The sequence below is a fragment of the Cheilinus undulatus genome, linkage group 4 (genome assembly GCF_018320785.1).
Source record: "Cheilinus undulatus linkage group 4, ASM1832078v1, whole genome shotgun sequence".
Classification (NCBI taxonomy): Eukaryota; Metazoa; Chordata; class Actinopteri; order Labriformes; family Labridae; genus Cheilinus; species Cheilinus undulatus.
Window position 1 is genome coordinate 8,973,310 of NC_054868.1, and position 23,832 is coordinate 8,997,141.

The 23,832-nt window shown below is 41.3% G+C and overlaps 1 protein-coding gene across 4 annotated transcripts in view; it reads right to left on the reverse strand.

Moving 5' to 3' along the window:
• Positions 1-23,832, reverse strand: part of sh3pxd2aa (SH3 and PX domains 2Aa) — a 227,897-nt gene that overhangs the window by 185,918 nt on the left and 18,147 nt on the right. For all 4 annotated transcript variants that reach the window (XM_041786334.1, XM_041786333.1, XM_041786332.1 and 1 more), the window contains exon 2: positions 15,991-16,071. In XM_041786334.1, coding sequence (XP_041642268.1) covers positions 15,991-16,071 — 81 coding nt within the window. The remainder of the gene's footprint in view (positions 1-15,990; positions 16,072-23,832) is intronic.

Consider the following 23,832-nt stretch of genomic DNA (forward strand, 5'->3'; position numbering starts at 1 on the left):
AGATGGAGGAGCGGAAAGAGATATGCAAGCAGCGGGGGGGGGGGAGAGATAGGGTGAGAAATAGAATGAGATATGAATGTGAGAAAGTGTGTGCGGCATGCGGGAAGGACGTGACGAACAGGTCGTGCAGAGGGAGGCAGAGACAAATAGGGAAAAGACGGATGAGGACAGGAGAAGGAGAGCAGATAGACACCTGGGTTTCACTTTAAATTCTAGTGGGAACTCTCATCTCTTATCGGCCCGTGTCTCTATCTCAGTTTCGACTCTCTCTCTTTTGCAGTCTGACTTTGTGGTATTATAAGCCCGTGTCCCGTGTGTCTCAACCAGCCTGCTGTTTACCCTATCGCTGTTCATTTACCTGCACACAGAGAGGGAAGCAAGGCATTGGCTGGACTCAGACTGGACATTGACACAGATACTGTAGATAAGCAGAGCAGTCTGTGGATTCTGCACCATCAGCATTAAACCTACAGGGATGTTTGTTTAAACATGTTTGGAGTGCCAAGTGGGTGGGGTTTATTGCAGCAGGGTTATACAGTTTAATAGCATAGGGAAATTTACTTGATTAACTTCTGATAAAATGGTTTAGCCTTGTGTATTATTTGGGACACTTGGGGCTGATTCCACAAAAGAACTGCACTAACTTTGAAGTTGCTAAAACTGTGCAAACCACATAAAAATGTGTCCAAGCCACTGAGCATGTGCAAACTGCTGAGCCATGCAGACAGCTCCCTGGTTTTACTTTTCCCATTAAGATGCATGCACATAAAGGAATTATTCTATCATAAGGATTCATCCCCTTGCATGTTTCACTCTTGAAATGATTTTATCAGTAATTAATGGTCAATATCGTATGGCTTTTTTGATCTAAGAAAATCACGAAATAAACAAACCCGCTTTAATTTCAAAGTGAAGGCAGGTTTCTTCAAAGTCACATCAATTAAAAAAAAGCATGTAGGGTAAAATAAGTGGCTGCATAAATATTCACTCATTTCAAAGTGACTGCCAAATAATGCTAGTAGTGTCAGTGCCTTAGAGGAATGGGGATCACCTAACTGCAGGCAATGTGTCTCAAGTGACTTCTGGACACATGTATCCAGAAAGGCCACTCACTGGTTAATCAGTATTCCTGGCTACCATTTCTCCATGAAGACAAAAGAACAATCCAAGCAACTCAGAGAAAAGGTTATTAAAAAAGGGTAAGTCAGGGAATGGATATAAAAACATTTCCATGGCACTGAACATCCCCCAGAGTTCAGTTAAATCCATCACCAAGAAATTGAAGGAATATGGCCTGGATCCGTCCATCCTCCGTGCAGGAAGAAGACTAGTGAGAGAGGCCACCTATGACACCTGAAGGAGTTACAAGCTGCAGCTGAGATGGGAGAGACTCTGCAGATAACAACTGGTCTTCACCAGTCAAAGCTTTATGGGAGAGTGGCAAGGAAAAAGCCACTGTGTAAGAAAACTCAAATTAAACATCAACTACAGTTCGCCAAAAGTCATGTGAGAGACTCCATGATCAAGTGGAAGAAAGTTCAGACCATCTTGGTCTGATGAGACCAAAATGGTGCTTCTTGGCCATCAATGTTTGGCACACACAAAACACTGCTCATCCCAACAAACACACTATCCCCACTGTGAAGCACAGAGGTGGCAGCATCATGCTGTGGGGTTGCTTCTTAGCAGCCAGCCCTGGAAGGATTGAAAAATATAGGCCTGAAGGACGATCTTATTTAGGCACCGTCCACACGGAGACAAATTCAGTAGTATACGCAAATGTTTTTCGTTATATAGGCATTTTGGGAGGCTCTAAATGCTACTTTTTGAAACCAGGTCCTAGAGTGAACAAATCTGTAAACGCCTACCTTACGCTTACCACTTGTGCTGCATGCGCATGTCAAACTGAAACAACAATGGCAGATTAGAGGGTTGTGTTCGTGCTGCAGAAGCTATTGAGCTTATTATGGCTTTAACAGAAAAATCTGATGCTGCTTTACCACCACCGAGAACAGCAGACACCAGATGTTCTTAAATCCAGAGAACAACAAGAAGGGCAACTTTTGGGCAGTTTTCCATAATCTTCTTCTCTCTTTCGGTGCATTCCCATGGCAGCGTTACAGCGCCACTTAAAGGCTTGGCATATGAACTACAGAGTTTTCAGTTGTTTCTTAGTAGTTCCATGCTTACACGGACATTCCCTGGAATGATCCTGTATTTACGGAAAACCTTTTCGAAACAAAACGGACATATATCGTTTTCGTCTCCATGTGGACAAGGCCTCAGTCTGGAAGAGAACTATGGCTTGGGAGAAGGATTTTTATTTTTTCCAGCAAGGCAAAGACAAAGATGGAAAAACCTCAGAAAACAAAAAAGGAACAGTTATTTTCTGATTTTCATTGTCCAAGAAGAGATGAATAAAGGAAATATGGTTTTGTCTTTTCAATCTTAGCGTTTTCTTGTGTTTAGATAAAAAAAGGAAGATCAGAGAACAAACTTCCACCAATCAGCAAGTAATGTGGGCATAAACCGATGTCAGAGGCAGATGTTTATCTGCTGTGTCTTACCAATTTGATGGTGGGTTTTAGCACACCAACTGCTGATTTACAAAAGAGACTTATCACTGGGCAGACATGTGACCTTTTGGACAAACTGTATCTGTTTTCATGGTCAAACATGAAAATGTTGGCCTTGTAGGAGCCTTACATCTGGAAGAAACACAGGCATTGGTCTCGGACATCGGCTAAATTATTATTTAAAAAACTGATGTGATGATCTGTGCATCTCTTTATGCAACAAACGTAACAGATAGGCTATTGTGTTGTTTAAAGCAGGAGGTATCAAAAATGTACTAGAAATTCTGACAACCTTATTGATAAAGTCTGCCTGTCTATCTCAGACGTAGGCAAACCTGGATTGGCTTGTTTCACATTTTGTGGATACTCCAGGTGCCAAAATATGTGCAAAATCAGTAAAAAAGTGTTTTTTTCATGACATTTCCCTTTAAATATCAGGGATTTGCAGCAAGACTCCAAAGGAGACTGTTTTCAATTTAACACCAAAGGCTGATTCTATTTACTGAATCAGTGAACAGTATTTCCATTGTATAAAACCCCTATGGCAACGTAATGATTATTTCAGGTTGGAGACGAAGCCTGAAGCAATACTAGGGGAACTCTATGAACAGTGATCTATTTTAAAGGTAAAATGCATGAAAACATTAATAATAGGTCTTTTCTTTCTTTAATGAATAACCTCAGCCAGAAGTGCCTCCATGTAGTACATTAATTCCTGATGAAGGACACCTCACAGACTATCATCCCTTCCATATTGAGCAGATGAGGTATCAATGTGCTCCCACTGTTTGCCCCCTTTGTTTCACTGCCTCCTGTTATGTGGAGATGTACGTGCAAGCTGACAGACTTGTATTGCTCTCTATCCATCTCTGTCTTGTTTTCTCCTCCTCTCTTCTCTGCACTTGACTGGCCGGCCCCCTGTTTCTGTTCAGCTCAAGGTCTCCTCCACCTGAATGGGATGCTGAGGAGAGGAGATGAAAACTTTGAGTGCTTCGTACATCTTTGGCAGCTTTGCCTCACGCTGAGCCTTGAACAGAGAGGCTGTGCTTTTCTTTTTTTTTATTACATTGCTAGCTAAGCCTCCACTGCCTTCATACAGCATTAATAAATCACACTGTATTTATTTTACACCCCTGCTGTGTATTCTTTCATGGAGGGGAGGGTTGTGTGTTCTGTGTGCCCGGATATTGGCGAGGTGAGCGGGCAGAGCAGCTCACACTGTTGAAAGATTAAAGGACAGATGTGATCAGGAGCATTCAATAAGAATATCTGAAGCATGAAGGGAATTCATACAGGTATTACTTTATCCTCATATACGGAGGAACAAGCAAAAGCCAAAAAAGACTTTTTATGTCTTTCTGACCTTCCTTTCAAAAAGAAATAAAGTTAAACTTTATAGTAAATGCAATTATGACACCCTGAGATGGAATCCATTTATACCTCATGCATGTAAATTGAAGAATTTAAAAAACGTTACGAAACAAACAGCATGTGTGGACAAGAAGTTGCATGAGAAGCTGGCCCTTTCAACTTGGAAAGGAATGAAAGAAAATATGTTAAGACATTAATTTTTCTCCGTTAAATGAAATCACCAGACAAAAAGGGCATTTTCTACTTACTCGGGGCTATCTTTGTGTAATATTAAAATTTTTGGGGGATTTGAAGCATTTAAGAGTGACAAATCCGTAAAAAAAGTATTAAGGAAAGGGGCAAATACTTTTTTCACAGCACTGTATACAGTACCTTTAAAAGTATTCTCCCCCTTGGATGTTTTAACCTTTAAGAGACTTTATAAATCAATCATGGTCAATATAATTTGGCTTTCTTGACACAAAATACAACAAAAAACTCTTTATATTGAAAACAGATTTCTACAAAGTCATGTTTATAAAAAAACACGTGAGGTAAAATAAGTGGCAGCATAAATATTCACCCCTTTAAAGTGACTGACCTAATCCAACAGAGGTCCAACCAGTTAATGTTAGTACTCTCACAAATGTGAAATGGGGATCACCTGATCACAGGGAATGTGTTTCAAGTGACTGTAGTGTAAAGACACCTGAATCTGAAGAGTCCAGTCACTAGTTAATCAGTATTCCTGGCTACCATTAAACCATGAAGACAAAAGAACACCCCAAGCAACTCAGAGAAAGGTTATTATAAAGTTAAAGTCAGGGAATGGATATTAACATATTTCCAAGGCAGTGAACATCCCCCAGAGTTCAGTTAAACCCATCACCAAGAAATTGAAGGAGTATGGCACATGTTCAAATCTGCCTATCACGCCATCACAAACTGAGTCACTGTGCAAAAAGGAGACTAGTGAGAGAGGCCACCAAGACACCTATGACTACTCTGGAGTTACAAGCTTCAGCAGCTGAGATGGGAGAGACTCTGCAGACAACAACTGTTGCCCAGGTTCTTCACCAGTCAAAGCTTCATGGGAGGCTGACAAAAAGAAAGCTGCTTTTGAAGAGAACTCTGGTTAAATCTGGACTAGGGTTTGCCAAAAGGCACGTGGGAGACTCCATGATCAAGTGGAAGAAAGTTCTTTTGTCTGATGAGACCAAAATGGTGCTTTCTGGCCATCACCACAAACACATCATCCCCACTGTGATGCAAGGTGGTGGCAGCTTCATGTTGTGGGGATGCTTCTTAGCAGTCAGCCCTGGACAGCTTGTAAAGGTAGAGTGAATGTGGCAAAATATAGGAAATTCTGGTGGACAGTCTTATTCAGTCTGCAAGAGAACTACTGCTTGGGAGAAGATTTATTTTCCAGGAAGACAATGTCCAGAAATAATTTTAAGACAACACTGTAAATGTTCACGGGTGGTGGAGTCAAATCCCAGACCTCAATCTAAAAGAGAATTTGTGGCTGGACTTGAAAAGTGCTGTTCACACTTGATCCTCATGCAATCTGACATAGCTTGAGTAGTTTTGCAAAGAAGAATGGAGTAAAATTGCAGCGTCCTCCTCGGTCGGATTGAGACCTTCACACAGATTCAGTGCTGTGATTGCAACAAAAGGAGCTTCTACTAAATACTGACTTGAACGGTGTGACTATATATGCAATCAAGTCTTTAATATGAAATATTTATTTAAATTAACAGTACTTTGTAGAACTCTGTTTACACTTTTAAATTACAGAGGGTTTTTTTTAATCAAAAAGGCCAAATAATATTAACCCTGATGTATTCATAAATTCAGTAAAGAGGTGAAACATCCAAGGGGGTGAATATTTTTTTATAGGCACTTCCTAACAATAATAAAGACTTAGCCCTCCTCTGTAGATGAAGATGGAGCAGTGCTGATCATGACAGTGAGAAATTAAACAGCACCGACCATGCCGTTACACCTGACCAGGTGGAAAAAATCCCAAACTTGCATTACCTGGTTAATCTAATATTAGATTTTCTCTAATTTTTTTTATCTGACCCCCCCCCCCCCCCCAGACTCTCCAACCTTGTCTATCAGTGTGTTTTTGACACATTCTTGTAGTCAGGAGGCAGACAGGCAGCCTCTTTGATTCCCTGAATGTGTCCCAGTCACCTCACAGTCACACTGCTCAGTTTCTTGAAGCATGGAAACATCCCACAAATGGCTGTACTGTGTTCATTCATCCTAAATTTAGCCCACACTCCTGATCCCTTCTCCTTAGCTGTGGGAAACACTGCATACTTCGTCCCCCTTCTGCTCTGACTCCAGAGAGGACCGGGTCTGGGCCGTCCTGTCAAACACTCAATTGTAACTCACAAAGAACAGGTCCTGTGTTCTGTGTGGAGGTGTCCTTCCTCTGCCTCCCATCAGAGGCTAAAAAGTATGTTTCCTGCTCTCCCCCGTCCTGAACACATAAATAAAATAAAACAGCCCTTTATCCTCGACCTGAAACAATAGGCTACCTCATTCGGTTGAGTTACAGTACGTCCACGACACACCTCAAGGACAAAAAAGGCTGCCGACTATTCAGCAATTTATCCTCCAAGATGGCATACCGATAATGCCTCGTCGTCTAGACATATGTTTCCATCAGCCCGCCCACTTAGAGGTTAGAGATTCCCAATTCAGTGACCTTCCTCTTAAGCGCCCTGACCGCAGCAACTGTATAATTTTCTACGCTGAACACAACATGCTGTTTGTCAAAGCCTACTCCTTGCATCTTTAAAGCTGCTTCTAAAAGAATTGAATACTGACCTTGACACTCAGCCAAACAGGCTAATATCGTACATTGGTTCTTCAAAGGTAAGCTTAAATGGGATACAAGAGAAATCTAACATTAAAATCCAAGCAAACTAAATATTCAGCTGCTGCAGGGAGGCTCATACAAGGGCAGAGTTGGAAAAAGAAAAGAGAGGCTTGATCGGCATGTGCTGGCAGAATACAAACCAAAGGCCCTCGTAAAAAAGCGTGAGTCAGAGCGTGTCCTTCTCTCAGATTGTGAGCCATGCCACAGCCTTAAATATACAAAAACTTTGCCCGGGGCACGAAGACACTAAGAGCAAAAACACCCACTCCTTATTTTTCATGAGTGACCCTGAAATCCACAGTATCTCTCTTGTTTCACTGCTCTCATCCGCATCATCGATGTCGTCAGCATCAACAGCGGGAATCTTAATCACCAACGCCACTGGTATCACTGTCATCCTCATTACCATAATCCCTTTCATATCTTTCATCACTGTCCTCCTTTGCTTCATTATCACCACAATCACCATCATCATCATCCTACTCTAACTCCACAGTGGTTTTCTCCTCCTCAGGCCCTTCCACATGACCTGTTCCCCTCCCCGTCCTGGTTTCCTCCCTTATGACGAGGAACTAAGGCAGCCTACTTCTGAGAGAAGGACAAACTGTTTGACTCATTCAGTGGTTCAGGACTTGTGATAAAACCACAGAGGTGAAGAAGAAGCCAGGAAGAGCCAGTCACATCCTGATGAGGGAGATGAGCTGTATGTTAGTGGACAAACTGAGTAAGAGTAAGGGAAGGGGTGGAAAACAGAGTGGGCAATGTACGCAGTGAGTGTTATGGTGACACATACACTTCATGGACGAATCAGGTGTGTGAAATCAAGCACCTAGCCATGCAGTCTCCATTTGCAAACATCTGTGATACAAAATGTGCCATTCTGAAGAGCTCAGTGGCTTCAAGCGAGGTACTGTGATGGATGCCACCTTTGCAATAAATAAGACCGTCAGTGAAATTTCATCCCTGCTGGACATTCAACTGTCATGTGCAAGTGGTATTAGAAAGTGGAAGCATTTAGGAACAACAGCAACTCGGCCATGAAGCACAAAGACATGTAAAATCACAGAGCTCGAGTTCTGTACTTCCACTGGCATAATGGAAGCACACAAACTGTGCAGCAGGAGCTCCATGGCCGAGCAGCTGCATGCAAGCCTCACATTATCCAAGTGCAATGGGTTTGGCAGATGCCGGGAGAAAGTTGCCTGCCTGACTTTACTGTTTGGTGGAGGAGGGATAATAGTATGGTGCTGTTTTTCAGGGTTTGGGCTTGGCCTCTGATCTCCAGTGAAGGCCAATCTCAATGCTTCAGCATACCAGGGCATTTTGGACAATGCTATGCTTCCAACTTTGTGGCAACAGAACTATAAAGTGAGTTTGGTGTGGAACCTCAACCCTATCAAGCACCTTTAAGATGAACCAGAACGGAGATTGTGAGACAGGCTTTCTCATCCAATGTCAGTGCCTGACCTCATAAGTTCTCACTCCATGAGTGGGCACAAATTCCCACAAAAAGACTCTCAAATCTTGTGAAAGACTTCCAAAGAAGTGTGGAGGCTGTAACAGCTGCCTCGGTAGTACTATGTTGGTACCAGATTTCAATACTCATCCATAGATCCAATACCATTTGTTTCCTTCCTGATACAGAGTACTGATCCGATACCGTTGTAAAATTTCTGAAGTGACTGACTGGATTGAGTTCTATTTTTTAACAAATACATAACATAAATGAAGTATATATAAAGATAAAAATATAAAATAAAACAAAACAGTATAGGTTTGGTGCATAAACATGTACTTGCTGATACCAAAACCTGCATTTTCAGCAGTGTTGGACATATTTCCGATACTACTGGTACTGATACTTGTATCAGAACTAACCCTAAGATTGTGGTGTTTATCGCTCTGGTTTCACGTCAAAGTCACATTGAAAGTAACCCAACCGATCAGACCACAGTCAGACTCCAAAAGATCAGATATGTATCTGATGAAGTACCACATATGAAAGTGGTCTGAATCTGATATTAAACGTCATATTCAGTGACATAAAAATCCAGTACGAGTCAGATTTGGGTCACTTTTAAATGAAATGTGGATGTATCATTTCAGTCCAGTGAAGCCAAAGTATGTGAATCATTCAGCTGTATAGAAGATAATAATAAAAAAGTACTAATGATCAAACGTACACTCCAGCACAGCAGCTTCAGCCCTCCAAACAACAGTAAAATACAGGATGGAGAGACAGCAAAGGATTGAAGAAAAAAGAAGTTGCTCCTCTCTCCCCAATGAAATGGACACTGTTTACAGAATAAAATCTACCTCCATAATGGCTCCCATCGGGGCAGTTTTAGCAACATTTTGCATGAATACCTTCATTCCATTAGCCTTGAATGCCTCCTTTTTCACAAAGGGCCACTAAATAGTAGCATTATGGCTCCTATTATTTTTACCTCAACACATTTTTACCGCACTGGTACAAGCACTCTGGAGTTGAGGGACATAACACTGGATGCATTAAAATTCATCATTTTTAGGAGGTTTAGGTAGAAGAGGAGCACGAGTAAAGCTTTTTAAGGGCGATACACAAAGAGAAAAATAGATATTAAGGTCACTGTGACATCTACCTTACATCAAAGCTTGCACATTTTTTATCATCCATGCATTCAGTTCAACACATGAAGCAGCCTTTTACAAACTCTGTAAAGTTTGGTTAGTTTTGGAGCATCTTAAAGCCCCCAAATAAGTGATTCTGCTTACAGAAAACTAACATATAGAAACAACAGGGTCCTCACTAGTGATGGGTCATTTGTGAATGAGCTGGCTCTTTGACGTGAGCAACAAGAGCCCGTCTGAGAGCTGTTTTTACATCATTTTTACCATTACCAATTTTATTTTTATACACTGTAGATTGTGTGTGTGTATTATTTGATTGATTAGTAGGGATATTTTATCCTCTACCAAAGACCAGACAGAGAGCACACATTACACTGGTTTTAAGGTCTCTGCATTGGCTACCTTACCATGCAAAGCAGATGGATATGCCCGTTTCATTGTTTCTCACTGGCGAATCCATCTTGCAAAGCTCCCATCTGAACCATTTGCACCCAGTTAGAAAGTGATAGGACCAATCAGCTATGAGGGGCAGTATTTTCGGACACAGCTGAGTAAGCAGCCACAAGAGGCCGGTGCAATTATGGCAGATGACGTTAACGTGGATGCTGCTAAAGCACCAGTTTTATCAGGATTTCATGACATTTCTTCGTTAAAAGAAGAACAAAGAACAGCATTGAGTTGTTTTCTTTTCAAAAATGACAAAAGTCGTGTACTGACATGTCTACAGTCACCATAATTTGCGTTATGCAGCTCTCTATGGAGTTTACTCCTCAGTAGGGGTGCAGCTCAGTAGCGGCTACATCAAGAGTTTTCTTGCTCTGATTGGCCCGTAAAGATGTGACAGACAAAACGTTCATCCAATCACCCTCCAAGTTTGTTTGTTTTTTTTTCTTTTACAAAGGCTCTGTCCTTTCCCAAACGTGTACATGAGAGGTTTACCAGATGGATGTGTGAAAATGAAACACATCCATCTGGCGTGCCAGGTTTATTGGTTACCCGTTTGTTTTAGAATTGATTTTAAGGCTCCTCTGTTGGTTTTTAAATGTCTTAATGGTCTTGGTCCTTCTTATTTACCTGATTTGCTTTTACCCCATAAGCCAAGTAGAGCCCTTAGGTCTTCAGGAAGTTGTCTGTTAACAGTCCCTAAAGTTAGAACTAAAACTTGTGGTGAGGTATCTTTTTATTATTACCAACTAATGTTAATGTTTATAAAGGAAACTCAAGACCTACGTTTTTAGTCTGGCCTTTAACTTAATTTTAGATCATCAGCTTAATTTGTGTTTTAGCATTTATCTCTCTGTGTAGTTTTAGTATCAGGATTGTTTTTATTAAAGAGTTTTTTAAACTCTTATCATAATTTAACAAGTCCTCTTTATGTGTTTTAGATTTATTTTATACAATTTTATTGAGCAATTTTTAGTGCTTTTATTCTTATTTCAGTATCTTTTTGTTCTGTTTTCATTTCATTTTACTTTATCATTTTTAAAATGTAATTTTATGTTACTTTGTTTTTTACATTTTAACCTAACCTCCAGTGTTTCCTCATTTTGAATTTTAAGATTTCTTCAGTATGCAAGTTCCTGTTCTTACTGAATGCATTAAACATGATATAAAATGGACTTGGTAAATGGATTTGAGCTTCATCATACTTGCCAATATTGTGTTTGGATTACAGGGTGGGGAAGAGGGGACAGGGATGGTGTGGGGAAAGGGCTGGGTAGGGAGGGATGGGGTAGGGTGGAGTCATGTTTTTGTTTTGTTTTTACTTTGTGTGTAAAGCACTTTGTACAACATTGTTTGTATGAAAAGTGCAATACAAATAAAGACTGATTGATTTATTGATTGACTGATTGATTGATTGATTGATTGATATCACTTGTGATCAATTACCCTACTCACCTGTGGTGAATCTTCCAGGTGTGTTTTAGCATTCCACAACTGTCCCAGTCCTGCCCCTTCCTTCCTTGCCCCAATTTTTTGGAGTATGTTGCAAGCATCAAATTCAGAAAGCGTGCTGATTATTGATGGAACAATAAAACTTTTATGTTTGAACACTAAATGCCTTGTCTTTGTGCTGTATTTCATTGAATAACAGTTACAAAGGATTTGCACATCACTATTTTGTATTTAATTCACAACATTCCATCTTTCTTGGATTTGGGGTTTAAGCATGTAATCACGTATTTTATTACATGGTTTCACTTTTTAAAATCATACCAGTCATTTTTATCCATTTTAAACGAATGGTGGCCCCACCAGAGGCCCACACTTTGGGAAGCGCTGACATAAAAGAGTCTGTTTTCAGACAAAGCCTAAACAAAGTTTGTCAGCGTAACATCTGCTTCGCCTGCACAGAACCACGGCCAGTATGTTTCCTGGAAGAGAGCATGTTCGAGTTATTACTTAGAAACAGTCTTGAAATCCCCAGTGGTCTTTGCCAAAGCTTTGGTTAGAACGCTCTCCAACAGTTTCAGAGAGGCCGTCCATGTTTCTCTCCTCGAAGGGTTAGCAAGGCTGCTGAGAGCAGCCGGGTCTCTGCAGTAGATAAATGTTTGGACAGGAGAGACTCCAGGATGCTCTGAAAACAATGGGATCAAACAGGATCATCAAAGGCATCAGGCCAGATCAAAAGCTGGGAGAACTTTACTTTCGATCTATACAGCAGCAGAGATGGAGGATAATTCTGTATTAGAGAGCAGGTATGTCAGTGTTGCTGGAGGGAGTTTTATTCATAAGTGTCACAGTGCAAATGGAAACATCAAAGAAGCAGGCCAAGTAAGATGTGAGCGCCCAAGTGCTGCTACTGATATATTACAGTGTGCTTTAAAATGGACACCTGGTTAATCCCAGAAATATGAAGCAGTAGATTTTCACAAAGAAACTCACTTAATAGCAGCAGCAACCTTGGCCAAACTTTGCCCATGTGAGGGCTGCTTTCTTTGACAACTCAATAAAGTGCAATCCAAGTTAGGTGACCTTTGCCCCTTGCCATTTGACAAAGCTAACAAAATCAATCTTGCAGCCGCTGACTGGGAGTGCTTTTGTGCCAAGCCATCCATGAACCATTAAGATTCATTAGTTTCCTCCCAGGCAATTTGAAGACCAGGCTTGTGTATGCAAGGAGCTGAGTACACGAGGAAGCCATGCATTCACTTCTTCTGCCTGCATCTCAGACTTTTCCAGAGGATGAATATCCAAGCACCTTGTCCTTGTTTATTATGCTACCCCTGTCTTTTATGCCAAGTTGGAAGTAATCAGTCAGAGGGGGGTCCTTTTCTCCACCTCATACTGCCCCTCTCGTTATCAATGGGAGCTTTCAGAAAGGACCTTTCCTCTGCTGATTGAAACATCATTTCCTGCAGGACAAGCACACAGGCTCTATTGAGATGTGCCCCCTGTAACTCTCTCACTGCAGCCCCTTCATATTTACTGCCGACCCTGAGACCTCTAGTCCAATATACATATGGGATCGGCTTGCAGCAAGCTGAGAGGCACAAACGTACACAAACATTCGCTCAATTTGGAATCTGAGAGACACAATGCAGGGTTTTCACTGGAGCTCATGGCCAAGTCCAAAATAAACAGGGTCCTGAGGAGAGAGCTTGACACTTCAGAATGAGAGAAAAGTATCTGAGCCAAGAAAACCAGAGCGTTACTGATGCATTATCCAATATTCTTTAGCCAAAACACTCCTATCACAGTTAAATCACTGTCGGTAGGGACAGGGATCCAAACCCAGTTCCATAAAGATCCTGGTGGTATTTTCAATCCCAGGCAATCAATGATGTTTAAGCTTATCAATGCTGGTATTAAGGCTTGTGGGCCCTAATCCACATTTGTCAAGGTTTTCAGCATTACTGTATTAAACATGATGTGATCTAGGTCCATAATTAGAGCATGATTTTTCTTTTTGCTTTCAATATTGCATTATATGCTTTATTGTTCCTTTCTTTAACACTCCCTTAAGTCTCCCTGTAGCCACAGTGATGTAAAATAAGTCCACCACTGCTCCTAAATGTCTCATTTCACTTCACAAACTCACAGATAGCTCAGTGGATAAGTCAAAAGTCATCTGAACTTTGCATTATAAAGCATTTAACTTTTTACTGTCCCCTTATTTCCTCATCAATCCAAATCAAGTTCTTTTTTCCAAGGTTGAGGTCACGTCATAATCTTTGTTCTACCCAACAGTTTTTTTTCTAAATAAAAGCAGGTTTACATCCTAACAGGAAGTCAATTACCCTTTATTCAAATCTATAAAAAAAATCAAAAATAAAACAGAAACTGTTATCATGCAAATTGGGAATTTGAAAATGCAACAAAAAGACAATCATTTTCAATTAACTGTAGGATTTCTGAGATTGTTACAAATTTTAACATCTGACAGCCCCAAATTGTTTATAAAGCACATTTAAATACTACAAAGGAGACCAAGGCAGTGCACAATTAGGCACATGGTCAATGTAAAAACACAGGACACAAAAAGTTATAATAACATCCTGTCAAAAAAAGTAAGTGACACTAATACAGAAAAGCTAAAGGGGCATTCAGCCACCTACTACATTCATTTGCAGGAGGTCAGTAATATAGTTGGGTATTAAAGTGGCATTTTAGAGAGGTAGAGTCTCTCAGAAGTAAAGATTGGCAGACGTTCACCAATCTACAAAAAAAAACTGGGTCTTAAAATTGTGGACCAATTTCATAAAAGTGTTCCTTAATGTGGGCTGAACGGTGGCTGCTGTTACTTGACAGCATGAAGGTTCCTAGTTCACTTCTAAATCAGGGCCTTTCTGTGCTGAGTTTGCATGTTCTCTTTGTGCTGGTGTGGGTTCTCTCCTTATGCTCACATGCTCATTAGGTTTAATGATGACTCTAAATTACCTGTAGGTGTGTGGGTGCCTGATTGTCTGTCTCTATATGTCAGATCTGCGATTGACTGGCAACCAGTCCAGGGTGTACCCTGTCTCTCGCCCAATGACGCTGGAATAGGCTCCAGACCCCCATGACTAATTTGAATTTCCCACAATCTACAGTATATTATAGAGTGCATTCAAAGGATCTAGAGACATCTCTGTGTGTAAGGGACAAGACCAAAAGTCAGTATGGGCCCTCAGGTGGCACTGAGTTTAAAACAGGCATGCTTTTGTGCTGGAAAACACTGCATGGGCTCAGGAACACTTCCACACATTACTGTCTGTGACAGTTCACCATACCATCCACAAATGCAAGTTAAAGCTAAGTTAAAGAAGTCATATGTGAACAGAATCCAAAAACGTTGTGGTCTTCTCTGGGCCAAAGCTCATTTAAAATGGACTGAGGCAAAATGGAAAACTGTTCTGTGGTCAGATAAATCAAAATTTGAAATTCTTTTTCAAAACGATGGATATTGTGTGCTGCAGACCAAAGAGGAGAGGGACTATTCAGCTAATTATTAACACAGTCTGAAGGCCTGCACCTGTGATGATATGGAGTTACAGTACTCTCTGGCGTGGGCTTATACATCTGGAAAGGTGCCAGCAATGCTGAAATGTCTACAGAGGTTTTGGAACAGATGCTCCCATCCAGACAACACTGCAGTTTTCTCAAATTAAACAGAAAGTTCAGTGATGCAAACATTTCAAGCAGTTGATCAACAGGGAAAACAGAGCAGGTCTGGTTGGAGGACCTTCAGACAAAGACAGGCAGTCATGCTCAGTGAGAACAGGTTAACCCATACTACAAAGAGACACTGGGAACAATTGTTTAAATGGACATTGAACATTCAAAATAAACCACCCTCTCTCTTTTAGAATGAAATTTCAGTATGAAATGGCCATATAAGATCAGGTTCACATGTTAACATGATGCATGCTTTTATTCTTATATCTGAGCCCATGTAAACATAGCTAGGTTTGCTTGTGTTGCCTGTCCATGCAAAACATTTCTTTTCAAGCCAGAAAAAAATCACTAAAACGAGCCATCATATCAGAAACCCATCATTTTTCAGGATTATATCTTGGTCAGGCTCTTAAAAAACTGATGAGGACCTCCTTCATTTACAACTCTATCTAAGCAATCAACCAATCTGAGAAGGCTGCACCAGAAATTGTAACAGCGACCCACTATAAAATGTGGTACATGAAAATAATGTCCCTGTGGGTTTCTTACTTGTACTATAAAGCAGGCCTGTCAGCTCCCTGACATTTTGAGGGTAAGAGAGAGATGAGATGAGAGTGAAGAAAGAGAGGGGCCCAAAGAAGTAGGGGCGAGATACAGACAGAGCAGAGAGATAAAGATGCATACATCGCTGCATCTCTACGCTGCAAATGGATACAAACCATCTATCCCCTGCTCCCTGACCAATTACTAACACACACATTGATTCATCGAGGGGACAAGGTGTGGAGAACACGGCAGAAGTGAACAACTGTGGGGCTTACACATTAATCTATAGCAAACAATGCAGCAAGTTCACAGGGTTGACACGTTCAAATACATCATCAGCGGAGAAAATACGGATTTCTCTACAAACACAAACCCTGCATTGAGCAAGCATAGAGAAGATGAGTGACTGAAGATTACCTGGAGGTCAAAGAATTTGCTGTATCTTCTGTAGATGATGTGGGAGGTGTTGTCAGAGTAGGTGACATTGATGAGATAGACCTGCCAAGAGAAGAGAAGCCAAGTTAAAACACAGTGGTTCATTTTACTGGCTGGTTATACAGCCAACAGAAAATCCTGATCCTGGTGCAGCTTAATGCATGTCCCCCCTTGTGCTCTATCTGCATGTTTCCTGTCTCTAATCAAAAAAGGCAAAAAAAAGCAGTGATGTTCAAAGGTGAATAATTTCATGTGTTTAAACCAAATTCATAAATGCATTTAGTCTAGATTAGATAACACAGAGGGAACAAGCAGAAATGAGTACTCTTTATTTAAGGGGGTCATGGTGGCAGTGCAATGATGTGAAGTTAGTTAGCAGAATATGGCTAACACCAGCAGCCCTTGATCCTCTTTCCTGTCTTTCTTTAACATCCAAATTCCTGTGCTGCCTGACGTCACTCAGTGCTTTAGTTATATGCAACCTGACCAGAAAATAAGAAAAAAAAACATACAGACATTGAAAAATATGAACTCACAGGAAAGCAAACCAAGTCCCCGAAATCAGTGGATCCCAACCTTTTTTCTTTGAGCGCCGAGGTGCAACGCTACCGAGAACTGCATAATGCAAACCATGGCAACTGTAGACATTTCAGTACATGACTTTGTCATTTTTTAAATGAAACAACTCAATCCTGTTCTTTGTTCTTCTTTTAAAAAAGAAATGTGGTCAAGTTCTGATAAAACTGGCACTTTAGCAGCATCCATCTACACCATCCATCTAATCTCTTCTGCCATAATTGCACCAGCCTCTTGTTGCTGCTTGCTTACGTCATGACTCCGTCGCGCCTGAAAGTACTGCCCCTTGAAGCTGATTGGTCCTGTCACTTTCTAACCGGGCCCAAATGGTTCAGACAGGAGCTTTGCGAGATGGATTTGCCAGTAAGAAACACGGAAACGGGCGAATCTATCTGCTTTGCAAGGTTAAGAAGAACTATAGCATGTGTAAATCTGGCTACATCAGGGTTAATGCAGGGCTGACCCTAACCCTGAGTTTGGAAGCACTTTTTCATGAACTTTCTGGGCCAGTGAATGCATGCTCTCACAGTCTGATTTTGTTACTTCTTAAGCTGACAGTCAAAAGTTCTGGTTTAATTTGACTCGCAATGGTGATGGGTGAGGCCCAAAGCAGACTCGGGTATGAAGCCCCCCCCTACACTGCCCCTCAGTAAAACCCACATAGCGTGCTGTCTGGACATTATTAACCATGGTATTGAAGGGTAGTAAAGAGTGTTTCTCACCAACGATTTCAATGATAATTAAAATATGAATGGGAAAATTACTGAGGGTATTTTATCCCTGTTAATCATTAATGCTGGTAACTGTTCCATCTCTAAGCCTGACACAGCCTGCGAATAAGTCTATCCTCATCTTCTAGCACCAGATAGAGCTAAACCAGACTGTTCCTATCTGTGCTATCACTTCACTTTTGTTTACTGTTGGGTAAAAGAACATTATGGCAGCAGAGCAGCAGCCATTAACTGGAGCTAGAGTAGCTTCTAGTAGCAGGTAGTCGTGTTACCATTTGGACAGAGCATTTCAATGGTACTATTGCCTTAAAATGATTAAAGTATTAAGAATTAGGTTAACTGACTCGTAAGTCTGGTGCCGAAGATTAATGGACCTAGTGTTAAGCCAGTTAATTGCACGCATCTCTCACGCAAAAATCCCAAACAACAATGAAAAAAGCCAATACCTGGAAAATGAAAGCAATTTTGCTTGTTAAATGGTAAATACTACCTTCATTGTCAATGCTGTTCCTCTAACTGACCAATCAATTACTTGCATGACCTTCATTCTCTAAAACAACAGATGCCAAATTGATTTTAATGGCAAACACATGTGTTTGTACTCCCAATCACTTGATGATAACATGCTCCACCGTCATGAATGCTCAATGACTCACTCGCTCATAAATCTGTCAGTGATTGATACCCCAGGGTGGGAGCTGCCATCATCCCTCTGTTGTCAGCACACTGACCTACTGCTCTTTACCCTTGGCTGAAGCAACGCCTGAGCTCTGTGAGGCCTGATAAGATTGAGAGAGTCCATTCATCCGTCAAGAGAAGGCAAGTGATGTTGCCGTCATTTCTAATCTAACGAAACATAGATAACCCAGGTAAGAGATCCACAGGCCAGGATTTTTTCATTAGAGACATTAAGAGCAGGTGGGATTTCTCAACTGCTGATAGGGAGATTTACAAAAGAGGGCTCTGGATATGGAAATACTCTTGTGGATAACTTGTTACATAACATTATGCTACAGCCTTTGAAGGGCAAATTACACTGAGGTACCAGTTCATCTGGTACACTTCCAGACTGTAATACAATTCAATGAAACATGTCAGGCTTATAGTGTTTTAATACTCATGCCCCTTCATTGATACGGATCAGGTTTGACAATTATTAAAACTCTCTCAATACAATGTGATAATGTAAACAACAAGAAATCCTATGTCTACATTACTCAGCCAGCATCTTTTAAAACAATTATAGTGAGTGCTCTCGTGTGGGAGGACATTCATTGGTATTGGTTGGCCAGTTTTGTTTTTCATGGTCCTCAAGGTTCATAAAGATAGTGAAATAATTTAGACCAGTTTTGTGTGTTCAAAAAAGTTAACATTGACCTGATCTTTCCCATTGACTGGGACTGGAATGTTTTCCCCAGAAAGGGGAGGGGCCAGCATCGTTTGGGCAAAGTACCCGGAAGGGTTGCTCTTAGCCATTTACAGTGAATTTACAGTTTTTATTGTTGTAGTCAGTAACGGAGGTGCTCCCTTTCATAGCTGAGGCTCGCGCCATATAAAACTGAATGGACGAAATGAGCCAGCTGACAGCCATCTACTTCACTGTTGGAAATGTCGGCCTTGCTTGTTCACACTGCCAGCTGGTGGAATTTCCTTGTAAAACGGTTAAATTATCCCAGCCTGTTGAATACCTAAGGTGGCTTGAACCAGACCCATATTTGACCAATGAGTGGTACCGAGTACCAGGAAATTCTGGTGCAATACTATCCCAAAGAAAAGGATGTTAAGAGTGTGTGCATCACATGGTTGATGTTTTCCAAGCTTTCTAAAGCCTGGTATACACCATGCGATACCCAGCTGTCCCACACAAAAGATGGGAAATCTTGATCCCAGTTTTCGTTGCTTTGACTCATTATTTACAACAGTGCTAGTGGCATAGACAGACAATGCACATTGATAACGTTTTTTTCTTGCATACCGGCGTACGTCGTAGCCTGGGATTAAGCCACTTAGTGGGAGTTGTCACACAGTCTGCACACATCAAACTTGATATTGTATGAGATTAAAGTCGCAGAATGTAGCATGCCAGAAAATAAAAAGATTGCTAAAAATGCACAGTTTTAAAAAATAGCTTACAGCTCAGAGGGTTAAATTAGCTCAATCTTAAATCAAACAATCACTATTAAGTGAGATTTGTGCTCAAATGTAAGTAATGAGCAAAAAAAAAAAAATCTTAAAATGTAAATTTATACATGATGCTTTGTGCAATACTGCATGCTATAGCCACCTAATGGAGTAGTAACACCGGAAACCGTGGGGGCAGTGTTGCTGTCACTACCAGATACGTAGCTCTAGTGAAACACGAAGAAGAAATAACAATGGTGGAACTTTTTAGAAAAGTTGTGCGAGTTGGTTAGAAACGCTGCCTCCGTTTTTGTCTCTATGCAAGAGGTACATTATCAATACCTCCTCCACAGTCGCCATGTTTGTTTTTGAGTTTGTTGTTGTCATAAACTTTTTGGATTTTTGAATTAGTTTTCGGTTAAATACCTGAAATAAGGTCTGTGGTGAACACAAGCTCAAGAGAGTTTAACGTTTTATCCTACAACATAAAATAGATGTGAAACTTGCCCCACCTTTGAATTGTGTATCTTTTCACATCTTAATAAAGGCGGCTGCCTTTTAAACATCCAGCTCCACCACTGGAATGTCAACCTGCCTCCTGCACTGCAGTTGAGCCATGCATTTAAACATCAAATTCTGAGCTTTTAGGAGCAATTTTTGCATAAAATTTACCTGATGTACCAAAACATCTGTTTAAACCTTCTATATTGAACATTATGTTCCTGCTTGCTGTTCTTTCATAAGGCATTCATATGGAGTACAGAGGGAAGCAGCATAGATACGTCCTCTGTCTGTTTTTGTTGCTAGATAACGACAGCATCTCTAAAAATCATTCATGGTTTTCACATGGTTCCTTACCTACCAAGCACATCAAAGAACACATTTGCCTGTTCTCAATTTTCAGCTAAAATAGCCATTATCAAGTGATTTGCAGTGGAGCGTGATTTTGTCGCCCAGCCAAGGCATTCCAGCTAAGTGGCCCGGACACAGCGCAAATACAAATCCACTTAGCTTGAAGCAGCCGTGAACACTGAAACGATTGACTTTGCCTCTTCTGTAGCATTCAGATCAAATAAAGGCAGCCGTTTCCCTGGTGAGCCATTTCTGCGCCTTATTCCTGCAAGCTCCATCTTTGTGACTGATCTTACACTGTCACTCCAACCCTCTGTACCTGCCAAGAGCCCCCAGAGCAGAGCTGGGATGAATGAGGTCGAGTGAAAGACCCTGAAGTTGACACACGAAGGGCAGCAGCTTGAAACAAAAACGGTTCCACAACAAAGCCAGGGGTTATGAAGGCCTTGTTGCTGCTGAGGGGGCTCAGCGCCTGCTGGCAAGGAGCCATCGCAGTATGTTCACTCCCATGCAAACACAGCTACTGGCATCCCGAAGCTGTGACTGTCACACTACACTGACAAACTTGTTCTGTGCACAGCAGGATGTCACCACAGCGATTAGCTTGGCATTTATTGCTATGGAAATGTGCTCCCCTGGGTACTGCTGGGTTCTAAAGTCATAAAAGTAAAAAACTGGCTTGCACAGCCACAGTCAGCAATGTCTCCAAGTGTCTTTGTGACTTCTGTAGCGTAACAAGGACTTGCAAATACAGCAAAGAGCTCTTTTTGTCGTTCATTTACAAAAGCAGCTCCTGACAAAAACAGAAAACATGCCGGAAAAAGGGCACACACAGAGAAGTGGATCAACTGAAGCCAAGGTGTCCTGACATCCTGAATGTCTCATTGGTCATGGCTGTCTGAAAGGGGCTAAGAGGCTGCCTAGCAGGGAGCTCGTATACATGTGTCACCTGGAAGGAAAGCGCTCAAAGATTATCATGTTCCCATGTCTTTAGCTGCCTTGAAGTCAGCTAGGCTCAATAAAATGTTACAAAGCATCCTAGAAGGCATGCATATGCCTACCAAATAAATACTCTTCTCTTAATTTGCTAAGGAGATTATACTGTGTTGATTCTGTTTGCACGTTGACATTATGGCATTATTCATATTCTACTGAAAGTAGCTAATATCAACAAATGTTTGCCTAATATAGGGGCTAGCAAGCAAGCTAGCATAGTTGTCTGGGGAAGCAGCAAGCTAAATGGCACGATACAACTGTGACTGGTGATTGGATGAGAGGTTAAGATCATGACTTCACCTGATTGGAAGGCAGTTGGAGGGTGGGACTTGTCGTCTATGCAGCCGCTGCCTTCCAGGCAAAGCTGAGGGCATGAAACAGCACTGAGCCATTTGAATGAAGAGGATAAGACATTCAGGATATCAGGACACCATCGAGTATTATGCATAGGCTTAGCTTGAACATGGACCATTTTACCAACTCTGTCTTGCGCATACCACACAACACTCAGAGGCTGATCCACTAAGAGTTTTGGCGCTATGCCAATAGCACCGACAGTTGATTCAGAAGATTTGCACATGCTAATAGTTCCTTCTAAACATGTTTGATATTTATGGTTCAAGGTCTGGGAAGCTACAGGCAGCTTTTGTTCAGTGAAGATCGTGTTTAACCATATACTTGAGGATAATTTGTGGTAAGCCTGATGTGCCCCCACGATCATCCAGGGAGGCTTAAGTCCTGTAATGTGTGGCCAGCCTTAGGTGGAAAGGGGAGAAATACAGGGAAAGAGAGGGAGAAATAAATGGCGCTGGTTTAATATCCAGGTTCATTTAGTGTTAAATTGCACCACTTTTAGTGCCTGTGTCAGTTAGCACTGGCCTTTGTGGATTACCGGTAGTTTTGTGGGGCAATTATGCACTAAATTTTAAATACTTATCCCCCTACTCCTTACTTAATAGAGGAGGGCCAATCTACTGTCTTTCAGACCCGATCTGATTCCACTATATCACCCGATACACTGCATAAGAGTTGCTACATTGAGGGAAGCATGTTGTGACATGCCCCCCTTACAGCTAGTTACAATGGACCTTTCCTTCTGTTTAGCTTCTTCAGGAGACAAAGAGATAAAATATACAGTTTACTATATGTTGACATTTTGTTAGAAAACATAACTATGGTTCTTGGTCCATACTGCCCTGCCCGATTGTGTGTGTTGAACAAATTTGTAATCCATAAGTATGTATTACAGTATGTCATAAATCTCCAGCTCAACCGAAATTCTCAGACAAAATTTGAATTAATCCTTGGCGATGTATTGAGGCGGCTGCATGTCTCTATACCAGTTCATCAGGAGTTGATCCCTACTTCCTGCAGTCACATGCTGAAGCGTCCTTGGACAGAACGCTGAACCCCAAATTGCTTCAATGGGTCAATGTACTGTTTGTTCATACAAATACAATTGCAGTAAACAAACAGCATCTATATATCTGGTGAGCTAATTACCAGCAAGGCCTTATCTGCAAAAGCTGATTGCAAATGTATGAGGAGCTTACTCCCTTTCTACTATGTGGCTCTGCATATGTGTGTGTGCTCTATAAACTCCTCTGACCTCAACGGTATGCCAGAGTATCGTCCTCCCATCATGCCTCAAGGCCACATAATTTACCGCAGAAGCAAATCCGTGCTGAGCTGAGGCATAAGATAGGAGCCAGGCAGGAAGATGTGGACTCTGAGAAGGGATCCAAACCCCAGAAGCAGATGGGTATGTGATGGCAACCACAGTTAACAACACAACCAATGATCATCCCAGGACTTCCCATGCCCAAAATATCATGCTTAAATCTAATGCCACCCCCCCACACACTCACCCAAAATAGACTCTTTCACTCAACACTCAGTAAATTAGAACAGTCTGAACTGCTAACCCTCAAGATGAATGAAGAAACATCCAGAACCTTCTATATTCCTGTAATGAAACCTGATCATTCATTTTGCATAATATATTTTCCCTCTAAGTGAGGGATGGGACACACTCATGCAACAACCAAAGTAAGCACAAATGAGCTGACTCACAGCTCAAGTAGATCTAGTCCTGAGTGCAGAGCCTTCAATGTGGAACAAAAGTGTAACACTTTATTTTAAGGGCCTTTGTTCATTAATCCAATTTTGCACTGGCACTGCCCATTTCAATACAAAACCAATACAGTTCAGTGTTTAAGCACTTCAGGTGTACAATGCCCTTTGCATCAGCTGCTTTTGTTGTTGCGCTCAAAGTGCTCTCAGTTCAAACAGCTCAACTTCACAGCAACTTCAGGGGAGTTACATTTTTGGTTAGGGAAATATGAGCAAGTGTAGAGTTAATTATACTGTGGATGGACCCAAATCCCTGACATATATCCTCAGTTAAAAAAGAGCTGGAGTTGAACACGTGTAAAAATCAAGTGCCAGTAAATCAAATCTGTAAGTGCTACTGCAGCACCTTTAACTCTGAACTTTTCTTATTCTGAACTTTTTTATTCTGAACTCTGAACCTGGACATGACACACAG